The following is a 22,574-nucleotide window of genomic DNA, read 5'->3' as shown; positions in this document are numbered from 1 at the left end:
AGCCTACCTGGTAGAGTGGCCTTGGCACACACCTGTTCGTGTGTAATAGGTGCAGGGGTCCAGGAAAGTTCCTGGCATGCACACGCAAGCGTTGCAAGGCCGTGGAGGTGAGAGTCCACAGCAGACCCTGCCGAGTACAGATGGCCTCGTCTAGACTCAACAACACGGCCTCCATTACGGCACTGAGCTCTCTTTCTTAAGAGACGCGCCTCCAGAGGTATGTACAGCAGCACGGGTCGATATCAGTGGGACATCACATTAGCAAACCCTTTATCTGCACAGGTGAGTCATTACAGGTAAAATCCACAGTGGCCCAGCAGGGAATGAGAAGACATGATTAGCCTTTATGGTCCTCTTGATACCACTTAGCGCCAACAGACAATAATTAGGTCATCTCTAGAGGTAAGCCACAGTGAGAGGATAACCCTGTGGTTTTCTCCTCTCATTCCTCTGTCCCTCTCTGTCCTCTCAGTCTCCCTGGAACTCAACAGACTGATGCCTCCTCAAGGTCAAACCCTGCTCGTCCTCCTGCCCCAGTCCCACACAGCTAATGGTCCCTGCTGACTCTTCCTCTCTCCTCTCTCTTTCCTTCTCACTGAAGCAATGCACCCTCTGTTCCTTGGTCTCAGCGCTACAAACACAAACATTCCCACTAAGGAAATGCAGCCGGCCTCTTATTCTCCCTGACTGGTAGTTGTTTTTAAAGCGATATGCACTCTAATACTGCAGTTCACACACACACACACACACACACACACACACACACACACACAAAACTCACTTTTACAAGAGAGTGAAGGATGCTACCAACAGTCTCACACACCTGATTCGAGTGTGTATTTGTTCATTTTGAAAACAAACGCAAATATAAAGTGCATTCATGCATACAGAGACTAAAAAAGTCAGTGAGCTGAAAAGTGCTGACATTCTGTCTCTAAAGACTTGATGTTACTATGTTCTAACAGCTCTGGGATTTGAGCCAGAATGCTTTTAAAAAAGGAACTGAACATTTTTCCCAGGCTGGACTATCCTGACCTGACCTATCAAATTCTTCCCCCAAATAAAGAATATCCAACCCATCTGCAACTCAAACCAACCAAACTGCACACTTAACACTGAAAGAATGTAAATATAAATGATTACATCAAACTTAATTCTTTATTTGAACCTTATTGTACACACACACCCATTTGCAACAATGGCCACATGGAGGCAATACATCCTCCGTGTACAAGCTGTGCCAGGCCCACAGTGCTCATGTGTATATATGTGCCAGTCAGTTATAAACTCTGGCTGCTAACAGTCCTCCTGAAACAATACAGCTGTAATGATCAATGATCATGTGTTATGTTTAATATAAATGTTAAAACTTGTCTGAAACTAAACACAGACACATACTTGTTCTACCTTTGGCAGACTGCCCATGGTTTTCTGGGTCACTCATACATCAGTCTTAACATTTGAAAAAAAAATGTAAGCGCTAATGGAGTTTTTTTTTTCCGCAGCCGAGCTGATTCATTTTTTCCACTTTCCTTCCATTTTCCTCAGAAAGCCTTGATCAATAATAAATTCAATATTTCTGTACTGTACAGTAATTCTCTGCCCTGCAACCAAACCCAATCTGACTATGAGTGGATTAAATGGCCTATCGCAGCCCCCTCTGATGCATGGAGGGGTTTATCGATGCACAGGGTCAATCATGTCCTGCTGAGTTTGTGTGTGTGTGTGTACGTGTGTGCGCATGTGACTGCAAATCATTGTATGATGCTTATCACATTTGTTTTTACTGAGAGTCAGCACAAACCTGAGTAAGTTTCTGCCATTTCATTAATCAACTGAAATATACTGAAAAAGTTAAATAAAGACTAAATAAATAGTAACTATTGGAACTATGGCAGCGTGAGCACCTTCTATATTACTATTTCTTTCTCTCTGACTTCACTATATGTTTTGCTTGGCTGATGGCTAATTGAAAGGATTACAGAATGGTTCATTGCCAAAAAATCCTAATCCCCAATGATGCACTTAAATCCCATCTTTTTAATTTCTCCTAATTTCACCAACCACATGCTCCACAATCGCTCATTCCACAGTTTGAGTCCCAGTTTCCCACCCCTCTATCTCAGGGCCTCATGTTGCGCTCTCACTGATGCCTTGAGAAACCCATGAGGAATGTGTGGTATTCCTGTATAGTGAGAATTTTCCAAAATGAATCAGAGTTTGGCTGGAGGTGAACTCGAAGGCTGGAGACATTCACGTCTCAGCCACTGTAATTTACGAGGGGGTGTAAATATTTGTTGTGCTAATAGGGGGAAAAGGCGGGAGGTTAGGTATGACAGAGCACCGTTCCCATGATTCTATGTGTTTGCAGTGTCCTGCTGAATCCTGGGAAAGGTCGTGCAAACCCCATGATGTAAACAGACGACGGCGGAGTGTCAGCTGGTCGGCTAGCAGTTAAGAGGAGGAGAGGAGACGACACTGTAGCTGGGGTTTTACAATCAGCTTTGAGATGGACAGATGGAGTCGACAGCCAAACAGTGAGATAATCTCTGTGTTATTTTATCCTCTCCTACACACACACATCCGTCCACATTTTGATGATTGTAAAATAAACCTGAGTGTCTACAGCTGTAAACAAGTTAAATGTAAGACTTGTTAAGACCTTTTTGATACCACTGAAAAGTAAAAATATACATGTTCCAAGTAAAACACATTTGTGTCCTTTAGATTCCACCGCCTTGATCCAAATTGTCCAAAGTTCCAAAGACCTTTGATACAGAGCTGTTTGTTTCATCAGCACTTCATGAAACTGACGTTAACCACAAGTACTCATCGTTCTCATCTAAACTTGCATTTCCCAGTGTTCACAAACTGGATCACACGCTGGTGAGAAAGACATTAGTTTGACGCAGCGCTAACATTTCTTTTTTGGTCTGTATCAGATACATTTTCGTGATGACCTTTGGGGGAGTCATTCCAAAAAATGTAAGATACATCTGATCTATAGTTTGGGGCGATTTCATGACTACCTTGTTTGTGTTTGAATCAAAATGGCATGTGTGAAATGTGCCTCGAATCCTGCTCCAGACCAACAGACCAAAATATAGTCTGACCAAAAGAGCCGGTCCTGGTCCGACTCACACTGAACCATGGTTTGGTTTGTTTGCACTGCGAAAACATTTTTTGTTTTGGATAGTTTGGACTTTTGGATCATTTGCAGGAAGTGGAGACAAAATAAAACAACAGAAGAAAAGAAACAGATCGCAGATTGACCATTGACAATATTTTTGAATGATGAGGACGTTCATTTAGCTGGTGGTAGTACCATAATGAGACAAATGCTCGTCTACAAACAAATCAAGTATAGGTAGAACCAGTCCATGTAGGTAATGATGACAGGATGTGCCAAAAGTCTATTCGGCTCCCTACACAACATGAAACTAAAACTAACCAGATCAAATGTAAACAAAACATGAATCTTTCAGGTGTGAAAATGCCCTCAGACAGATGGATTCTTTTCAGGGTCCATTATTTGTAACATTGAAGTCTTTTTTAAGGCCACCCTGTCAAATCTGTACTGCACGATTCCTGGGGTCATCTAACGCTTGACAGGAGTTAGGACAATCAGGAGTAAACGCTCATCTCTCCCCCTCCATCGCCTGGTCTCAGCCTTCTTCTTCCACCCCTCTTTACTTTCTCCTGCTTCCATTTCTCTCTCCCTTTCATCTCTCGCTCATCTCCCCTCATATCTCTTCCTATCTCTCAATCCTGCTCCTGCGCTCTGATCTTCACTGAGGCGTGTTATACTAGAGTGCAGGCTGTGTCAGGGAGAGAGAGAGGGAGGGAGAGCAGTGGAGGGAAATGGGTCACAGACACTACAAATTCACAAGAACGTTCACAACTTAAATTCACTTAGACTGCTGTGTGAACGAGACAACAGAAAGTGCAAGACTCACACACGGGTACTCTTCTTCTCGACTTTTACGTACATATTTAGATGACAGTGAATCTGTATAATTCACAGCTGCTCTTACAATCTCATTTGAAACACATGCACACACCACTGTCACTGTGCATTCCTGAGACTGAGATTATAAGTGACACACATGTATAGACCCAGTCTGAAATTCAATTCTGATCAGTCTAGTTTAATGTGATTGTATTAGAGGTGCAAGCAGGAAAATCAATAGCATAACGTAAAGTGGCTCGAGAGAGTGATGGAGACAGGGAGCTTCTACAAGTGCACGTATATATGTGCATGGCACGAGCTTCAGTTTCCTGCGGTCATATGTGTGTGGAATAATTAAAGTGAAAATACAGTTTACTGTGCACACACGCAACAAACAACCCCCATGACGACACAAAAGCTTTGAAGCATCAGGACTTTTTAGTCTCTTAAGTATAAAAGTTGACCTAGTTCATGTGTTATGTGCTGTAATATATCACACACACGCACAACAGGATGTTCGCTCAAGATGTGCACTGACAAACACACACACGTGCACACACATGCATACTCTCAAGCTAATCATTCTCTCCACTTTGCCTGGCAGATAAATATTAATGAGGATTACTGTGTTACTGCAGTACACCCACGGGAAAACAAGAGACTGCGCCTCTCTGGTTCTCTCTCTTTCTAACCCATTCCCGCTCTGTCTCTCTTTATCACTCATGCACACCCACACACGCCCACACACACACACACACACATATAGTTCAGCAGCATGCTGAAGACTTCAGCAAAGTCTTAACACATATTCTTTCTCCCCAACTTTCCCTTTTATTCTCCTAATTCAGTCAAAGCAGGAAACACACACACACAGACACACAGACCCACACACACACACTGTGAACTATGAATAAACCCCTTCATATGAGTGAGTCACAGACACCGCCTCCGTTCACACTGAGTTGTGTTATCTCTTTCTAACAAAAGACACAGATTGTAATGGGGATATTTCAGGAAACATTTTGGGGGTCTCCACATCCTGTTTTGAGGGGAGATGAAATTCAGAGTCTTCCCATCAACCCACACTTGTCTTTATTCTCTCTTCTGTGTCTCTGAGTCTTTCTCGAAATGATTCAGCGAAGCCATTTCTGAGAATGGAGGAGCAGAGATAATGAAGAAATCACTCTGGAGGATAGACACACACACACACACACACACACACTGAGGATGTTTTGGCAAAGGACAGAGGAGTCCACTCTCACCATAGCTACCCTGCTAGCAAACTGTCTCCATAGAGAAAACACATTACGAGCAGCTCAGTGGCTGCGGCCTTCGCTCACAGTCAGTAGACGATCATCATCTCCTGATTGTTTGATTAAGCTCAGTACAGATATTCTTTAATCTCGTACACAGCTGTGCCTAGTGTCTGTACGTCTGCCGGTTGATTTTGGATGGAGAATAAAAGATGGAGAAAAATGAAATCAGAGCAGAGAGTGATGAAAGAGCTGGAGGTGGAGCGAGGGGTTGGAGTCTCCCCTGTCTCCCCTCCGCCTCCCTCGCTCAAAAACATTCTTCCCTTTGACTTGCCTTGGGGAGAAAAGGGGGGTCCCCTTTCATGCCAGGCAGGGTGTGGTGCAGGGGCCTTCAGGAGCCTTTAGCTGCAGTTTTTCCCACCTCTTCCTTTCTTTCTTACCCTCTTTCTCTCTCCTTCTCTTCTTTGTCTCCCTAATTGGACTGACTGACCACAGCTCTCTCACCTACAGTCCTGAGGGCAGGTTGAGATCTCAGGGAATCAATATTGTAGCGAGGCAGAGTGGAGCTCGAATGCTAGAAACAGCTATTTGGCTTAAAAAATAAACAGAAACTTGTATTAAATGTTGTTCCTTGTGTTTCCACGTCAACCTTACAGCTGCACAAATGAGTCCTGACTCTAATATCGAGGCAATTAGATCAGTGTGATGAGAAACAAGAGGCTGACCCGCAGAATGCCCGAGTCCAGTGCTGACCTTCTCTGTGATTGGTGCAGACAAGATGTTTAAAGGTAACAAGGATCAATTAGTATTCCTGCCTCACCGCTCGTCTGGCTGCATTCAGCTCTCAGGCCTATAGTGGCAAATTACAGTCGTGCTATTGTCTGTTTGCATTCCTGTCCTGCTCCTGAATGTGTGTTTTGTACGCTTCTCTATATGTGTGTGTGCGTGTGTGAACTTCTCCTTCTCTGACAGTGATCCCCCTCCTCCCACCTTTAAGCCCTCGCTCCCCTGCGGTGCCCCTGACAACAACATGTTTCCTCAGAGAGCGATTGAGCCTCCTAAAATCTGAAATGTATTTTCTCCGTCTGTTTAACACTTACCCCTCAAACACAAAGACTTAAACACACAAACACAAACACAAACACACACACACACACAGTCGTTGCTTTGTTTGTTTGTAGTTTTTGTTCTTAATTTCACCAGAAAAGACCTGAGCAGTTTAACATGATAGCAGGATAACAAAGGAGGAGGATAATCCTAATTCAGACTGCTCACAGATGTAATCTATAAAAAATCTGTTTTTAAAACATCAACACCAACTGTGTAATTCATCCTCATGATATCACACTGTCAACATATACACTATATAAACCCATCGGTCCAGTTTTGCAAGCTCTTACACTGCTTTCATTAAGGCCACTTTTACTTGATGAAAGATGGAGAGAAAAGGGGGAACGAGGGGGAAGGAACACAAGTCTGGATATGAAAATGGGATTTCTGAACCACACTAACAAGGAGTAGAGGGAGAAGTTGAGGTTGAGAAAAGACAACGATTGATGTCGGAAAAAACATCCAGAAACCAAGTTTGTCTCGTCTTTTATTGTTCTGTGGTTAACAATGCATGTTTTATTAATCGCTGTCGACCATGAACAAGGATTGCTGTGTTCTCCCTGTAGATATTACTCAATTAACCGTGATAGGAACCTCACATCCATCAGAAAACTTCTGACACAGACATGAGACAATTCATCTGCATTAGTTATGTGACAGGGCACAGATGAGGTGGTGGGAAAGCAATCTGGAGGATCCGTGGTTAAAATATGTTTCAAACAAATTGCTTATTGCTAATGGTTTTTAGAGGAAAGTCAGTGGGGATGTGCGTCGACCTCTGCGTGTTCTCTAGGAAATGCCGAAGGGCGTTAAAAAAAACTAAAAAATAATTTGAACAGGATCAGCAGTAAACTTCTCCACTACAGCCTTCCCCTCCGCTCAGTCAGCTGCATATAAATACAGATTTTGTCAATATTTTCTCCTGTATGTTTGTGGCTGTATGCAGCTCACGCAGTTACATAAGGCGGAGACTGGATGATAACACAATACGTTATCTAACACGACATGTCAGAGCAGGACAAAGCTGCAGCTGTGTGTAGAAGTGAAAGTATTTCAGAGCTTTGCAAAGGACATTGGAGGGTAAAGTCATAACGCAACAGACAGTCTACCTTTTATAAAAGCCTCAGGGGAACAAACCAGTAGACCACTCAGCTTTGTTCACCTGCCATCACCGAGGAGAGTCGGTCCGACACTCTGATGATTTAAATTCCGTTTCTGAGACGTCTTTGTCGATTTATGGTCCGATAGACAACCGTTTAGAAAACATGATGCAGTCACTGCCCACACACAGGCAAGCTGATGCACATGCAACCATTCAGTCATTTTTCCCCCAGCACAATGCAACAGTAATATGAATGAGTGAGTGTATGTAAATCACAACAAGTAATCCCCCTTCAGTCTGTCTGCACACAGCTGGCTGCAAGAAAAATGGGAGGCAGAGCGCAATCAGGAGAGAGAGGCCTCCCTCCTTTCCTGCGTGACAAAACCTAGCGATTTGAATGTGTGTGTGCGTGTGTGTGTATGTGCATGGGTGGGCACCAGCCAATCAACTGGTAGCAATTACTTCTCTCCTAAGGATAGTGAATAGTTTCTTCCAATCAAGCACTATTACTACATCCAGCCAGATAACATTAGACCTCAGTTAATCAATTTACCCTCCACTGAAAAAAATTACAGACCATCCTGAAGTTTTTGAAAAGCGAGTCCTGAAATCAGTTCAGGACAACTTCTGACTTAACAGCCTCTAAGATTCGACTTCACTTCAATTCTCTTATGTGAGATGACTTGTTCTTCTTCCTCTGCAAAGGAATAACGTTGTGTTTTATGTATTTACGTGCACAGAGACATGAAGCTCATCACAGTTATTTGTGTAGAAGCTGCAGGGTGGGAATATCTACGTCTGAGCTTATTAAAGTGAAAGCTGTTTCATCTAATGTACAGTAGCCATGCTGTGTAATTTACAATAGCATGAGCAAAGCATGTTTGTGCTTTGCATGTACCCTCTGCGCGCACGTTCAATCAAAGAGAGAAGAACTACAAAGCGCCTGAAGAGCTTGTGGCGTTTAGAAGTCACGTTCGCTCAAAGAGGTGCGTTAATTAAAACTGAAGTCACATCACATCAGGAGGAAATGAAAAGCCAGATGAAATTAGTTTTATTATGATTCTATGAGCATCAGGGTTTTTTTCTTCATGAAAAGCAGATTGGATGAGCTCTAAGTCTGAGTTACTCATCACCTGAACACACACTGCATTGAAGTTTGATCCACTTAACCGCAGTGTTTTTACAACATGAAGAGAATGGGGGAATCACAAACACACACACTCTCATCTCTTGCGTGCGTTCGCTTTGCACACACATGCAGTTTTCTCCTGGTGTAAACAACTTTTCTGAGCAGCACAACACATGAATCACCTGGCAGGTTCGAGCCTGTCTCGTCTTTACAGAGACATAAAGGTTAACTCTGAAACTCACATTCCATGTCTAATCTTTGCATGGAAACTATTATCTACTGTCCTCTGCCCACACCCACCTACATTGACTGAAAAACATAAACACTGAGGCTCCCGATGCCCCGCCACACAAGCTGATTTCCACAAAGCTCCGGCCATAGGACATGGGTCCAACCCTGAAAAGAAAAGCTGGAGGAGAAGACTATGAGCAGCTTTGCTTGATACCAGGAAGTCAACTAATGTCTCAAGTCTGGTGAGGTGCTTTGACACTGACAGGCAAACAAGCTGCTCCCAAAGACAGCTCTCCCACATGCAGCAAGACTTCCCCTGTAACCTTGAGAGCTGCAGGACAGCAGTGGAATACATTAGCAGTGACAGAGACTGGGAGGACTGGCAGACTTCGACTGTCATTGTCCACTGTAGAGATTAAAAGCTTTGCTCTTGACTTGCCTTTCACCAACTCAAACCTAATACCGTCCCCTGGATTAGCTGAGAACCTTTTTTATTTTAAATCCCACTCACACACAGAGAAACAGCAAGACTTCCAGCGAAGAGGGAGAGAGAGAGAGGAGTGAGGAAGAGGAATTTCAGGGAAGAAGGGAAGAAGTCTTACCCTCTCTCCACTGTTCCTCCGCAGAGTCCCCACCGGCAGCTTGAGCATCAGCCGGCGGGTCCTCCCCGGTGTCACTGCGCCTTGGACCCCCATAGTGCGCTCCAGAGTGCGTGTCTCCGTGGGTGTGTGAGCATGTGTGCGGGTGTGTGAAGTGGGTGTCCTCGCCGTCCCGTCCAGCCTGGCTGCCGGGGGTTCACGCAAGCTTTAGCGTGGGTGCGTATGTGTGGAAAGAAGCCTGTGTGGTGTGTATGTGTGTGTGCGTGTGTGCAGAAGCCACACAACTGCTCCTATGTGCCTATTCCTGCTTCTGTTCCCCTCTGTGTGAGAACACTGCCCATGCTGCTCCGCTCAGAGACGCTCCACTCTGCCGCTCGGGAGGTGAATGAGTGTGTGTGTGTGAGTGTGTGTGTGAGAGATAGAGAGGGAGGGAGAGAGAGGGAGCGCGCTTTGTCTTTCCTCCCTCCACTCCAGCTCTGTGGCAGCTCCCCCTCCTCACCGCTCACACTCACTTCCTTCAGTTGGGGGCTTAACCAGGTCACTGGATTAATGTGACGTTACGGCTGTTATTAGCATACGCACTCGTGTCACGTGATCCAATAATAATTGTGTCTGAGCACCCCCCCATACACGCACACACACAAGCACACTCCCTCTTACAGGGGATCACGTGGGGAACCTCAAAAGGAATATGGGATGTTTTGCCATCTGGTAGGGAGATTATCTTTGAAATCCCACATCCAGCTTTCTCTCCCTGCACTTGTCTGGAATAGGACACAAAGAGAGTTTACACACTCACAAGCATGCATCCTTGCAACGCACACACTGCTCATGCATGCAGATATAGATCATCCTATCACTTCAATGCAGAAAAGTCAAGACATTTTTTACAGTACAGTGGAGGTTCGGGCTGCAGCCACAGAGCTGAGTCAGTCCTCTGTAGCCACCATGGTGGTCTTCACATGTCCATTAAAGCTATTGGACCCATGAGTTACAGCTGCACCATAGTGACTTACTGTCATATTCTCGTCATCACTCACCGCTGAGCTCTGTTTGCCTCTGCACATCAATACTGAACTGTCAGCTGATTAACTAAAGTGGATCAACACACAGGCAGACATGCAGGCAGATGTCTATGCACATATGCACATATGCACACATGTGCAGCCGGTTCATGTATACTGTATAACAGTGAACATCCTGGTGGCTGTTGTAAAGCCAGCAGCTCTGGATTATAACCAGGAAGATTTAGCTCATGTATCATAGTTATGAGGTGATTTGATGCTGGGTCATAAGGGTGTAAAATGAGATTAAAGCCACCAGTCAAAATGAGCAACCAAACAAGCCCCCTTTCCATTCCCCCATACCATTTCTTAAAGCAAAGACCCCTGACAGCTTTAGTGACATGTTACTGTTTGTGTCACAAATACACATTCACACACACACACACACACGCATATACAGGCACACACTGTGCTAAAACCAAGCGACAAGCATACAGGAGAAAATCATCTGCAGAGGTAATCCCCAGTAAACATTATTTATTCAATACCCTGGCCCACATCAGTGTATGGCCTACATGAGAAATATCAGAGGGCTTTTTATAAGCGTCTGCAGACATGCTGCTTGTATAGATGACATACTGAAGGAACTGAAAAATTAAACCAAAAGACTCTACTCATTTCTCACTATTTGCATTGTGAGCGTGTTTCATGTTAATTCAGATTGAGATGGCAGAGATTAACCGCCGCTGATTCAGGAGACAAAACCTTGCTGTTCTAATAAGGATTTCGTGTGACACCTTGACAGGGACATGGCAGCACACTCTCCTAATTGAACAGTTTAAGTGCGGTTTGTGTTCGTCTGTTCTCCTCCGCAGCTCATGTTTTCTCCTTTAAAGATTTTTTAAATTCCACTCCTTCAAATCCTGCGAGGTGATAAGCCCTCCTCTTGACAGGGAGGGATAAAATAAGAAATAAATAAAAGAAAAAAACAACATGTTACTATTCTTGATGCCTCGGGCTGGATGCACAATGACCCATTTCAGTCAACGCGCATGCAGATATGAAGGGAAATGGGATTTACACTTGGTAATGAAAATATGTGAAATAAAAAACTGAACTCAACACGAGAAAATATAAAACAAATCAGGAAAAAAAGCTGCATAGTTCAGAATGAGTGTCCTCAAATTGAACTAATAGCTATTAAAACATTTAAAAACAGCAGAGAGAGACTGAAAAAACGAAGGAAAGAAAGGAAGATGATCACTAACTGCTTATAAGAGATGGTTATGAGGATGCACAAACAAAGCTAGTTGATTACCCAGGTTTTAAATCAGCGAATGTGTGTGTTCGAATGTGTGTGTGTGTGTGTGTGTCTGCCTCTGTTTGTAGTTTTAATAATAAGATGCAGTGATTCACAGGAGTAGAATCCTGGCATTGTTACACATTAATTTACACTGATAACCCAGCCAGTCTCTGCCCACGGCTCTCTGACTCATCCCTATGGTCCTGCTCCTCGCTGTGTTTGTATGTATGTATGTATGTCTGTGTGTGTGTGTGTTTGTGTGTGTGGGTGGGTGTGTTTATGGAAATACCCTCTAGCTGGACCCAACCCGTGCAGCCAGCGAGGGAGTGGGCTTGAATGTTTACGTTTTAGGACTCTGCAAATTACAGAGGGTTGCGTTACAGCACAGGAAACACACACAAACAGTCATATCGGAATAAACAATACAACCATGATAGCTTAATTAAATTCATTTCTCAGTGTACGCTTCTGTGCCTCTGAGTGTATATGCTGGTGATGTCTTCCTCTACCTCCTGAGAGCAAGAGGAGCAGAAAGCAGGGGCCTCCTTCATCAGGCCAGAACCAATCATAATGGCTTCTCCACAGGGGAGCATCCACTTCAATTACCCTCCCCTCAGCAGTGCCTACGTAAGAAGGCCTGGGAGAAAAAAAAACGTCTACATGCTCAGTGAGGTAACAGATCGCCTGTGGGATTTTGAGGAAATGCAGACATTTATGTGACTCACTGTGAAAACTAGGCCATATTTGTATTTTGGGGAGATTTGGTGGAAGTCTGGGACAGGTTGTCCTGGTCAAACCGTGTCGCTCGGCACAACATCTGCTCAACCTGCTGTGAGGTGACTTTGTGTGTGTGTGTGTGTTTCACTACGATTAAACATTTCAGCCATTGGAATGTAACTAGACTGAAAAATCACTTTGAATGTGTTGTGTTTATAACCTCGATAAGTTGAGGAGACATTGTTCTAAAAGATAACTGTGTCTTTGTCTGGGTTCACAACCAGACTCATGAGCAGCTATTATACAGCCATCGATGCCTTAATAGAATTAGAATATATCATTCCAATGGGACGATCAGGCGTCTATTATGAGAGTGGAGGCAGACTTGAATAGGCTGCGAGATATGCAATTTGGCCCAATGAATAGCATTCAAGGCTTTTAAATTATTCACCCAAGTCTACTGGAAAAGCTCAGAGTGTGCTGGACCAGCAGATTCTGGATCCTGCTCACGATGGAAACTAAAGGCTGAATGATAATAGCTTATCAGTTTATAGACATGAAAATTGGATATAGTGTTTGATAATCCACTTATTTGGATGATTCTTCACACAGAAAGAATAGGGCATAAACTGAGAAACACTTCAATGCTAGTTTATTTAAATTTGTTTGTGAATTAATGTGTGTTTTATGTTTTAGTCTGTTCTATATTTGTCCGTTTTTTGATTACCTCTGCCAAACTATGTTTTGATTGGTGTGTTTGTTTGTCATCGAGATTATGCAAAAAAACTTGGTGGAAGGACAGGACATGAGAACTAATACATTTGGGTTTTTTTCGCCCCACTTTCTTTAATATAGTGAAATAGGGCATTTTTTCACAGTTTCACCATTATCCCAGGAAATAACTTAGGGATCAAATCATAATTTAGGGAGTGATATCTACTATGACAGTAAAGTTGTGAAGTACTGAGAGGTGGACTAACCGTTGCTGGTGTCTGTCCACTCGATTTGTTCACCCTAAGAAAAACAAACATATCACCTTCTTGATTCTATTTAAGGGTCAGGTTGCAGAGACATTGCTTTGAAATCTCTCCATTTTCAAGCACCGGCCCTGAGACAACTTGACACTGCTTCAACGCTTCATTCTGATCAATACCATGATCTGATTAACGTAAACAGGATCAGTACTGATAGATGGAGAGAGAGGCAGAGCAAAAGACTAAGAGGGGTAGAAGAGGAGAGAGACAAAGATGAGAGGAGACAGAGGAGCTCAGTTTACTATAACTGACAATGTTTGTCACTGGGTAGAAGACATACCCATTACATAAAAGAATGGTCACACATAATAAACCCAGTGAATAGCCTCTATCTGAACCGGCACATCTACACTAACACAATTCAAAGAGAACAGCAGACAAACACACACACACTGTACAATGTCGTGATACAGTCCTCACTGTGGAGAAAGCACGAGCTCGTGGTATTGTGCGTCACTGTTTGTGCTCCTGGCAGAATGAATGAATGCTGGCAGAAACCGCAGACCCTTTGTGAGAGACCCTCACTCCCAAAGATATGAACTCTAGTGCTTCATGTCTGCTGCAAAGAGAGGAGATGGCTCTGAGGAGAAAAGAGCAAAGCGGAGCAGTGCAGTGCAGCTGTGATGGAAACAATCACATCCGGCTGAGGTCCCCTCTCAGAGGAGACGAGGGGGGGATGGAGGAGGGCGGGAAAAAAAGGAGGGATCTGGGAGGAACAGGAGTGAGGAGAGAAGGGATTTTTAGCTCTGCCTCCGGGCCAGAATGGTGGAAGGCATGAGGATGTTTGGGGCGAGAGAGGATTGTGTTGGGGGGGAGTTAGTGGGGGAGGCGATTTGTGGGGAGTAAGAGGAGGAGATTCAATTAAACTACACAAGGATTGAATGCATTTTTAATCACGCCGCTTCATTTCCTGATGTGACTGTCAGCCTTTGTGCAAGACTCTGAGGCTTCCTCTGAAAAGAGAGGCTGCCATCTCTCTCTCTCTCTCTCTCTGTGTCCTTATACTGCAGTGGACCAGCAACACAATACACAGCAGCTTTGCCAGGAGCTGATAAAACACATTTTTCAGCAGCTAGAAAAAAAAAATCTAATCAGAAGATGAAAAGGGCAAGGAAATCAAGATATTCAGTGAAATGAATGACTGTCAGTGATTTGGTATTTTGCCTTGTAAATGAAAAGACATGATTTTCTCTTTTTAAAAGCAGTGCATTGTTTCTTGAAGTCTTTAGATGACTTTTTGGATTTCTTTCTGAATTTTAGTCTGTCAGTAAGCTGATATCATCTTGAATGCAGAAGATAAATAAAGGTGTTGACATGAAAGAGCAACAACGAATGATTCAGCTTCCTGCAGAGCAAATACGGCAACAAAACAGTGACCTCCTTTTCTCAGCAATACAAGAGGTTGCAAAGAAAGTTCACAGCCTCGGATCCTCTCGGCTTTTCTGAATCATTTATATGCATTGCCGTGCTAATGAAAATAGCGCTGCGTCCTTGAATATAGCTGTGCACTCAAGCCGCATGCTCCCAGCCAATGAGAAGCACAGGAAGGGCTCCAGAGGTCCATTTTTACTCGAGGATGAAGAAGTGCAGTCATGATTGTATTATAATGACCCCAGCCTCTGTGCTTAGCTGAGTTAATTTGCACAAACGCACAGTACGCACACTCTACACAGAAGGTTAGTATATTGTATATTGTATTAGTCTTGTGCTTTGACGCTCTCTGACACAATATTTTCAGTAGTGTAAGACGCCTGGTGCACGACAAACATCTACTGCTGGTAAGGCTTCCCATGTATTTAATCATCCAGCCTTTATTTGACGGTTTACTGAAATAGATTCTTCTTAGCTCACATCTGCATGTCCAAACAGCTGTGTGTGTGTGAATGTAGAAGTACACATGCACCACATATGCAAGCTCAGTAAGCAACCAGACTGGAGAGGGTGCGGGCCAATTTGAATATTTCTCATTTAGGTATGCAAAGTGGCCAGATAACCCTCCGTTTCCCAGCCTCTTCCAGCAATTAGAGAAATAAATAAATAAGCAGCCTCATTAGGATGCTAAGAGGAAGCATAAAGGAAGGAAGCATTTTCGTGACGTCCATTTTTCAACCCCCCATGAAGTACATAAATAAACCAAATCCTGATCTGGCCATAAACGCTAATGCTAACTACTTTGGTGGTAAATCGTCGATTGAAAGTATAGAAAATGACCAAAATCGGGTTCGGGCAGTGAATCTCTGCACATTTCAGTGACGCTGTCGCCCTGCAGCAGCGGAACGAGTGCTGATACTGGAATCACACAATGTCTCAGGGAAAAGGACAGATTACTGCTCTACCCAACAGATGCCTGAGCCTGTAAACAATGTTAAAGCAAAACAGCAGCTTAACAACCAAACTCATTACAGCAGCCGGCGAATCGAGGCAACCAGGGATTCTGTTGTTGCATTTACAACGCGTGTATGTCTGCAGAGAGATGAATCGTATTTGCCTTCATATGTTTTTGTAGTCAAATGTGTGTGAGTGCGTGCTTGTGTATGCCAAGCAAGTGTGCATGTGTGTATGTGTGAGCGACTTTTCATCCCAGAATGCTTTGTAAACCGCAGCAGCCTGAGTAATATACCTCGATCACAGCCATCACACTTTCCTTCTTGTTTCATTCCTCTTTCTTCCATTATTTCCCCTTCGTCAATACTCACTTCCTTTACTTGGGAGATTTCATGCACTCCCCGTTAAAAGATTCAGGCCTATACGTGCAAATAAATGTGAAAGCTGTAGAACACAGAAAGTAGAAGTGTAAGCCCATGCATATAGATTTAATACTTTGAAGTTAGTTGGATGACAGCTCCTAAAGTCTGTACTCAGTGGTCTAACCCTGCGCTGAGGAGTCCAGGTTAGATTCCTGGTCTGACAGTTTATTTGCTGAATCTCTCTCTCTCTCTCTCTCCCAGTTTGTGTTTAATCAGCAAATTTATTTCCTCTGCCAATTAATGAGAGCATCTGGACAGAGGCACGAACATATGTCTGCCTCTGGTCTACAACTGCAATTATGCACTGGAGAGGTCACAACTGGGAGAAGAGGGGTGACTGAAGCGCTTCAGTTAAATGGCAGATAAGTGGGTTAAAAAGTGAAACTGAACAAAAGAACGAGCGGGCAAACTTACAAAAACATCCATGAGCATGTGTTCCATGGTGACCTCTAGGTCCTCGAGTCGAGCCGCGAGAGTCATCGTTCAGCTGATCCCGAAATAACTCAGACGAATAAGACTTTAGGTTTTTCGACACAATTCTCAATCAGGACCCAGACTCTGGTTTTCCAGCCGGTTTCCCCTTCTCTCTGATTTTGTGTTATTATGGAATATTGACAGACGACTTTAAGGGAGTAGTTCAGCCATGTCAGTCTTTTGATATTCAATTTTCCAACGAACCATGCCATGCCAGTCCAGTCTAATTTGTCCACAGTCTCCTTTCATTCTCCATCCCGTGCAGCTTCCCAAAGTCCAAGTCTGATAAATAAACAATATCTCCACTAAACTTGGCTCCCAAAACCTTCTGGATTCTGATCAGTGCTCCAAATGTTTCCAAATAAGGAGTGCGGGGTCCCCTCAAAGGGCTTCACTTGCTCCTCAGGGTGTCCTGTGCCTATACTGATGAGAATTTGTGACAGACCCCAGCCTCGCAGTCTCTTGATCAGATCTGAGTTATGATCCATGGAAGAGATGAAGACACTGACAACTGCCTGTGAGTGGAAGCACAGAAGAAGAGGAGGAGGAGGAAGCATAAGGCTTGTTGGGAGCGAATAATACGTGATGCGCTCATGCCTCTGTTTCATTTTTTTTTTTACATGTTTCTATCTCACATTCTCCAAGTTGTTTGAACAGGATATTTCCTCTCTCTTTTCTCCCTCTCTTTCGTCTGTGCCCTTTCAGGTCTCTGTCCACAGTGGACGTCTTTGTGTGGAGGGAGAGCCCGGGGCAGCTGATGCCCAATTCTGGGTGCTCTTGGCTGGGGTCATCGTCTCTCACACTGGGCCTCTCATCAATGGGCCTTTGTAGCGGCCTCATTAAGGGTCGGCCCTGGGTTGCTGAGGCTCCCATAGACACACAAGGGGAAATAAACAGCGATATGGCCTGGATGGATGACTGGAAGCTTATGTAACAGTGACAGGGAGGGGTAGGTGGTGGTGATAGAGGACAGGGCGTGTGGGGTAGAGGGCTGATTGGGAAGGAGAGGGGTGGGAGGGAGTAAGTGGGGCAGTGATTCAGTGACTGAGGAAGGAAAGTGGAAGAAAAGAAGGGAAGCAGGGGGACGAAGGATGTTGACTGGATGCCATGGAGAGGGGTTGTTTTTGTTTTTCTGGCAAACGCTGGTGGAACGACCCCCACTAGTCTCTGAGTTCACCAGACACAGAGAAATGGACGAGGGAGACTGAGTCAGACACAGCAGAGGAAGCGAGTTTAATTGGGATGTATCACCAAACAGGATATGACTATACTGTGTAGTAACAAGCTGTAAAGAGGGAGACTATGTTTATGTGTGCATAAGAATCTTAGTTAATGGCAGAAGATCTGAGAATGAGTTTTCTCTAAAGTAAGGTGGTTCGTTCAAAGCCAGTCCCCCCACAGATCCAGGGTTGTTTTATTCCACGTCTACCAGTCACATAAGATGCAGAGTAAGAACAGGCTCTGTAGTGATAGAACCACATTCTTTCTTAAAGAGGCATTCCACCAATTTCACACATGAAGGTCAGACAGTCGGCATGTACAGTACCACCCAGCCTGTGAAAACAGCTGTATGATGTCGTCTGTGGCTCAGGAGGAGTTTTATCAGGTCTGAGAGAATGTCCCTGATGATGTCACAGAGATGATGCTATGTCTGAAACACAAAACCTGCATCATAAACTTAGGAATTGCAGTTAACAAGTTTGTTACTAATGACAGATTCCATTAAGTTAAGAATACATAAGAATACAATGTTCTCCTTGTACCAATGGATTTTTATGCAACTCTATGACGCTGACGACCTTATCTGATAGTTATCTCTCCTCCTTTCTCTTCAAATCAAACCCCTTCACTTCTTTGGCTTACATGTCTCATGTAACAGTTTACCTCATTTCTATCTCTTCTTGCTTCATTTTTCTCTCTCTGCCTCATAGACGTCCCATTCAATCTCATCTCTCCCCCCTGTCCTCATCCTGCTCTCTTCCAAAGCCACACAGACCCAGAGAGCCAATGACCTTTGTCCTTTGACCTTTTCTTCTGTGTGAGGTCGACAAGAACAGCCACTCATCAGCCCTCGCATCAACTCCGTGGTCAGGAGCAGCGGGGTGCGACCAAGTCTATTGCACGGCTGTGATTCTGCACACACACAGACACACCACAATACACACCACTAGATGTTAACGACAGAGTGGTCGGATCCATCAGTCCTTTGTTGCCCTCAGGAGACTTCCCTGTCTTCCTGAAGTCACTTCTAATGCTGCAAATATGTAACTCTCTGCCATTAATAACTCCCTCTAATTCTCATCTGCATGCCACTCATGCATTATAAATACCCAGCGTGGTGAAGATGGACAGGATATGGCCACTAAGACTTGTGAGGCAGGTGGCACGTGGAGTCTGAATGCAGTGAAGAGCGAAGAGAGCGGCAGGTATCCCATCTAGAACGACATTCCCCCATTAATGAAGAGCTTAACCCCCAACAGAGAGGCCACACAGGACAGTGTGTCCCAGTGTGAGTTACTCGTGGCATGGCTGGGGTTAAAACCCAGATTTCTGTGCGTAATCCAATGTGTGTGTGTGTGTGTGTTAGTAAAGGTAGAGGAATGAATCACTACACCAGCCATCTCAGGAAGAGCTAAAATTCACCACAGCTCACAGAAGCAAGAAACACATTATGCTCCATCACATGCTCTCACAAATGCACACATGCAAGCGTATTACTGAGAAAAGAGGGAGTTTGAACTGTCAAGCTCCTTTTTCTGTGCTTGATTTATTTTAATATAAAAAATGGAAAATACAAGAAACTGCCCTGAGTCCTCATTCACACTGCCACGCTTACATTATCATGCACACATAGTAAATACACAATATAATATAGATTTAAACATACATATAAAAACATAATAAAATGGTATAATTCACCAAATGATTTATATTTTATTCCCTTGAAAATTGGTAAAAAGCTTTAAGAAAGTGAAATAAACTAACCATGCCTAAATTGAATGGCTTCTATCTTGGCCCTTGTCCCAAGTTCTGTGGGAATCTGTTTGGTAATGGTTGCATAATCCTGTCGACAAACAAACCAACTACCAGGGGTGGAAATATCACCTCTTTGGTAACTACCTCTTTGGCTTGCAACTCCAACTAGTTTTAGCTAAAAAATGCTCTTCGCTACCTTGAGATGAATCAGATTGAAGCAGTCAAAGTCTGAGGCATTCTTCCATCTCTCTTCACCGCCGCTTTCCGTTTGGAGGTTGACTGTCTCTGAAACCACATAAGCTGCGAGAACACCGGAGTGGTGGCAGCAGCTTAGACTGTGCATCACAAAACTGGCCCTAATGAGCCTCTCTGATTCTGCTTCATAGTGGAGGAGAAAAAACTCTGTGGACAGTTTTGCTCTTTAAAGCTCACTTTGAGCAGGAGTGCAGAGGACGTGTGTCTGAGTGAGGCTGATTGGTCGTGATGTCCACCTGGCTTTGAAAGTAGGGATGTGTGCTAATCAAGACGTGGGCAGTCTTCCAAATGGTCTTCCACACACACACACACGCACTCAAAAACAGTATCTATTCCAGACATGTTGATAAAGCCTCTTAGGCACCTGTTTGCAGCTAAAGGGTTTACTGCCAGTCTTATACACTGGGCAGGTAGGTGTTAAAGTCTGCACGTTTGCTAAGAATGTAACACATAGCACGATCTCATGTCTGCCAAACAACCTCAAATGGCTTTATTGACTCGCTATACGCGTCGCACTGTAAGTTATTATCCCTTTTGTTGCCTTTTTCTATCCGAGAGCGTTATTATTACCAACACGTCCCGTTGCTGTCTTTCTTTATATTTATCTTCTTCCCGACAGTAGTTCTGTCTTTTACAGCTTTCTTCATTTCCTCTCGTGTGTCTCGTTCCTTCAGCCTCGAGTGATGAAGGACAGCACAGTGCAGATAAAAGGGATTCTGCTAAGTCATTCTCTGCAGCACTCGTACAAATCTGAATTTTGCTGTGTCACTCTGCACCCCAAATCTGTCACTGCACATTACAGTGAATGGCTCTCTGTTATTTGTGTCGCTCTCCCTCTCAGCATTTGTGAGTGTGTATGTGTGTGTGTCTGCATAGAAATGTGTATGACTTCTACAAAAGCCCCTGTGAGGACAGAGTCAGGTGCACTCTACTATCTTATGTCATTCATGCTGCAGTGAAAGTCACCTTGGACTTTGTAGTTAGACCCATTCATACTCAGTCCAGAGTAGAAATGTTCTTGGATGTACTTGAGTAAAAGATTAACATCACATCCGATATGCAGGACGTTTATAAAACAAATACACGCACCTTTCACGTTTGCTAACTTGCTGGGAACCTTTACGTCTGTCCTCCCTGTCCTACATACAAGCCTCTCACCACACGGTGAGTGTGTGTCTGAGAGGCACTGAGCAGACAGAATGCGACAGAGGCATATTTTCGTGGCTGGTTGTATGAAGGCACTGGATTGAGTCACGCTCCAGCATTTTCTGCCCCAGTAAACTTAACCCACTTTACCCAGCATCGAGGAGGCTTCCCAGCCGACGCCATGCACAAAAATAGACACAGGAAGACGCAAACGTACCCAGCAACACCGTTAAGTGGACGAGAAAACATTGTTTCCTTAACACTGAATTTACAATTAACACTCTGGTGAGCAGGCATGCATGTCTGCTCAGTGTTTATGAATTACTCTAGCGTGCAAATGGCACACTCACATTGACTTAGCATCAAGACATGCACGTGAGCCCCACGACCCCAAAGTCCACATACGATTAGGAATCTGATTTGAAGCCGCGTAAGCGTTAAATCTTTGATGATACGGCTAAATATTTTATATTTACAGACCGGATCATGAGGGGAAATGGGTTATACATGATCGTACTCCCGGGGGAAACACTGGGATACTGGGAAAAAGAGGGGGAACATGGGTTAACATATTTTGATGTGTGTGTCTATGCGTGTGTGTGACTACTTTTTAATAGTTGACAGAGAATATGAAATGGATCACTACCCTATATCCTGATGATTTAAATATTAATGGTTGTTTGTACTCAGACCTGCAGTATATTTATCGTCTCCAAGCCTTTGGACTGTGGAGGGAAGCTGGACTATCCACAGAAAACTGACGAAGAGGACATACAACCTACATGCAGTAAGACCCAGTGAACCTTCATGCCATTCTTATTACTTAATAAGTCTTTGATTCAGCACAGTGCTGAGGTGGTTAGCACTGTGTTGAATCAATGACTCTTACATAAGAAGGTTTTTTGGTTTGGACTGGGTCTTCTGGTTTCCTCCTTGTTGCTGTATATTCGTCCTGTGATACACCAGCAAACTGTCCAGGTGAACCCTGCCTCTCACCCAATGTCAGCTGGGATTGGCTCCAGCTTCCCCATGATCCATGATAGATGGGTGGAACTCATTGGTGATTTATTCCATGAAATATCATAAAATAGTTAAAATGCCTGTTTTCTGTTTCTCAGAGAAAAAGATGAGATCTCAAATCTTCTAACCAACAAACATAAACTTAAACATATTCAATTTACAGTGAACCTTCAGTTTCAGTTGGATTCTGACTGAAAATTTGATTTACCATTCTGGAAATGTATCTGACAACTGAAAACCCATAAACTAATGTAAGTTTTCCTGTCTTTCTCACACTCGAGCACAAATGTTTTCATCCCTCAGACATTTGCCTCCGACCCATTTGTCTACATGCAGGATGCAGCTGTGCACATAACCCTCGTAAACCTCTCGGCTGCTCATAAGTAGACAATTCTACTTCTTGATCGACAATGAATCATTATCACACGCAAACCACAAATAGAAAAGTATGCGCGCAAACAAATGAAAAGTACAAAGAGGATGCACCTGTGCACACCGTGTCACACACACACACACACACACACA

The 22,574-nt window shown here is 43.9% G+C and overlaps 1 protein-coding gene across 10 annotated transcripts in view; it reads right to left on the bottom strand.

Moving 5' to 3' along the window:
- Window positions 1-22,574, bottom strand: part of frmd4a (FERM domain containing 4A) — an 84,847-nt gene that overhangs the window by 52,464 nt on the left and 9,809 nt on the right. For 2 of the 10 annotated variants that reach the window (XM_069529238.1, XM_069529234.1), the window contains exon 1: window positions 8-599. The exons of 1 other annotated variant lie outside the window; for it this stretch is intronic. In XM_069529238.1, coding sequence (XP_069385339.1) covers window positions 8-175 — 168 coding nt within the window. In that variant the 5' untranslated portion in view covers window positions 176-599. Of the gene's footprint in view, window positions 1-7; window positions 608-9,376; window positions 9,869-16,592; window positions 17,143-19,824; window positions 20,003-22,574 lie in introns of those variants that run through there. 7 more of the 10 variants (XM_069529237.1, XM_069529240.1, XM_020079241.2 and 4 more) reach the window with 7 other exon arrangements.

The sequence above is a fragment of the Paralichthys olivaceus genome, chromosome 7 (assembly GCF_024713975.1).
Source record: "Paralichthys olivaceus isolate ysfri-2021 chromosome 7, ASM2471397v2, whole genome shotgun sequence".
Lineage (NCBI taxonomy): Eukaryota > Metazoa > Chordata > Actinopteri > Pleuronectiformes > Paralichthyidae > Paralichthys > Paralichthys olivaceus.
The sequence above is the reverse complement of the archived record's forward strand: the minus strand, read 5'-3'. Positions and strand labels throughout refer to the sequence as shown.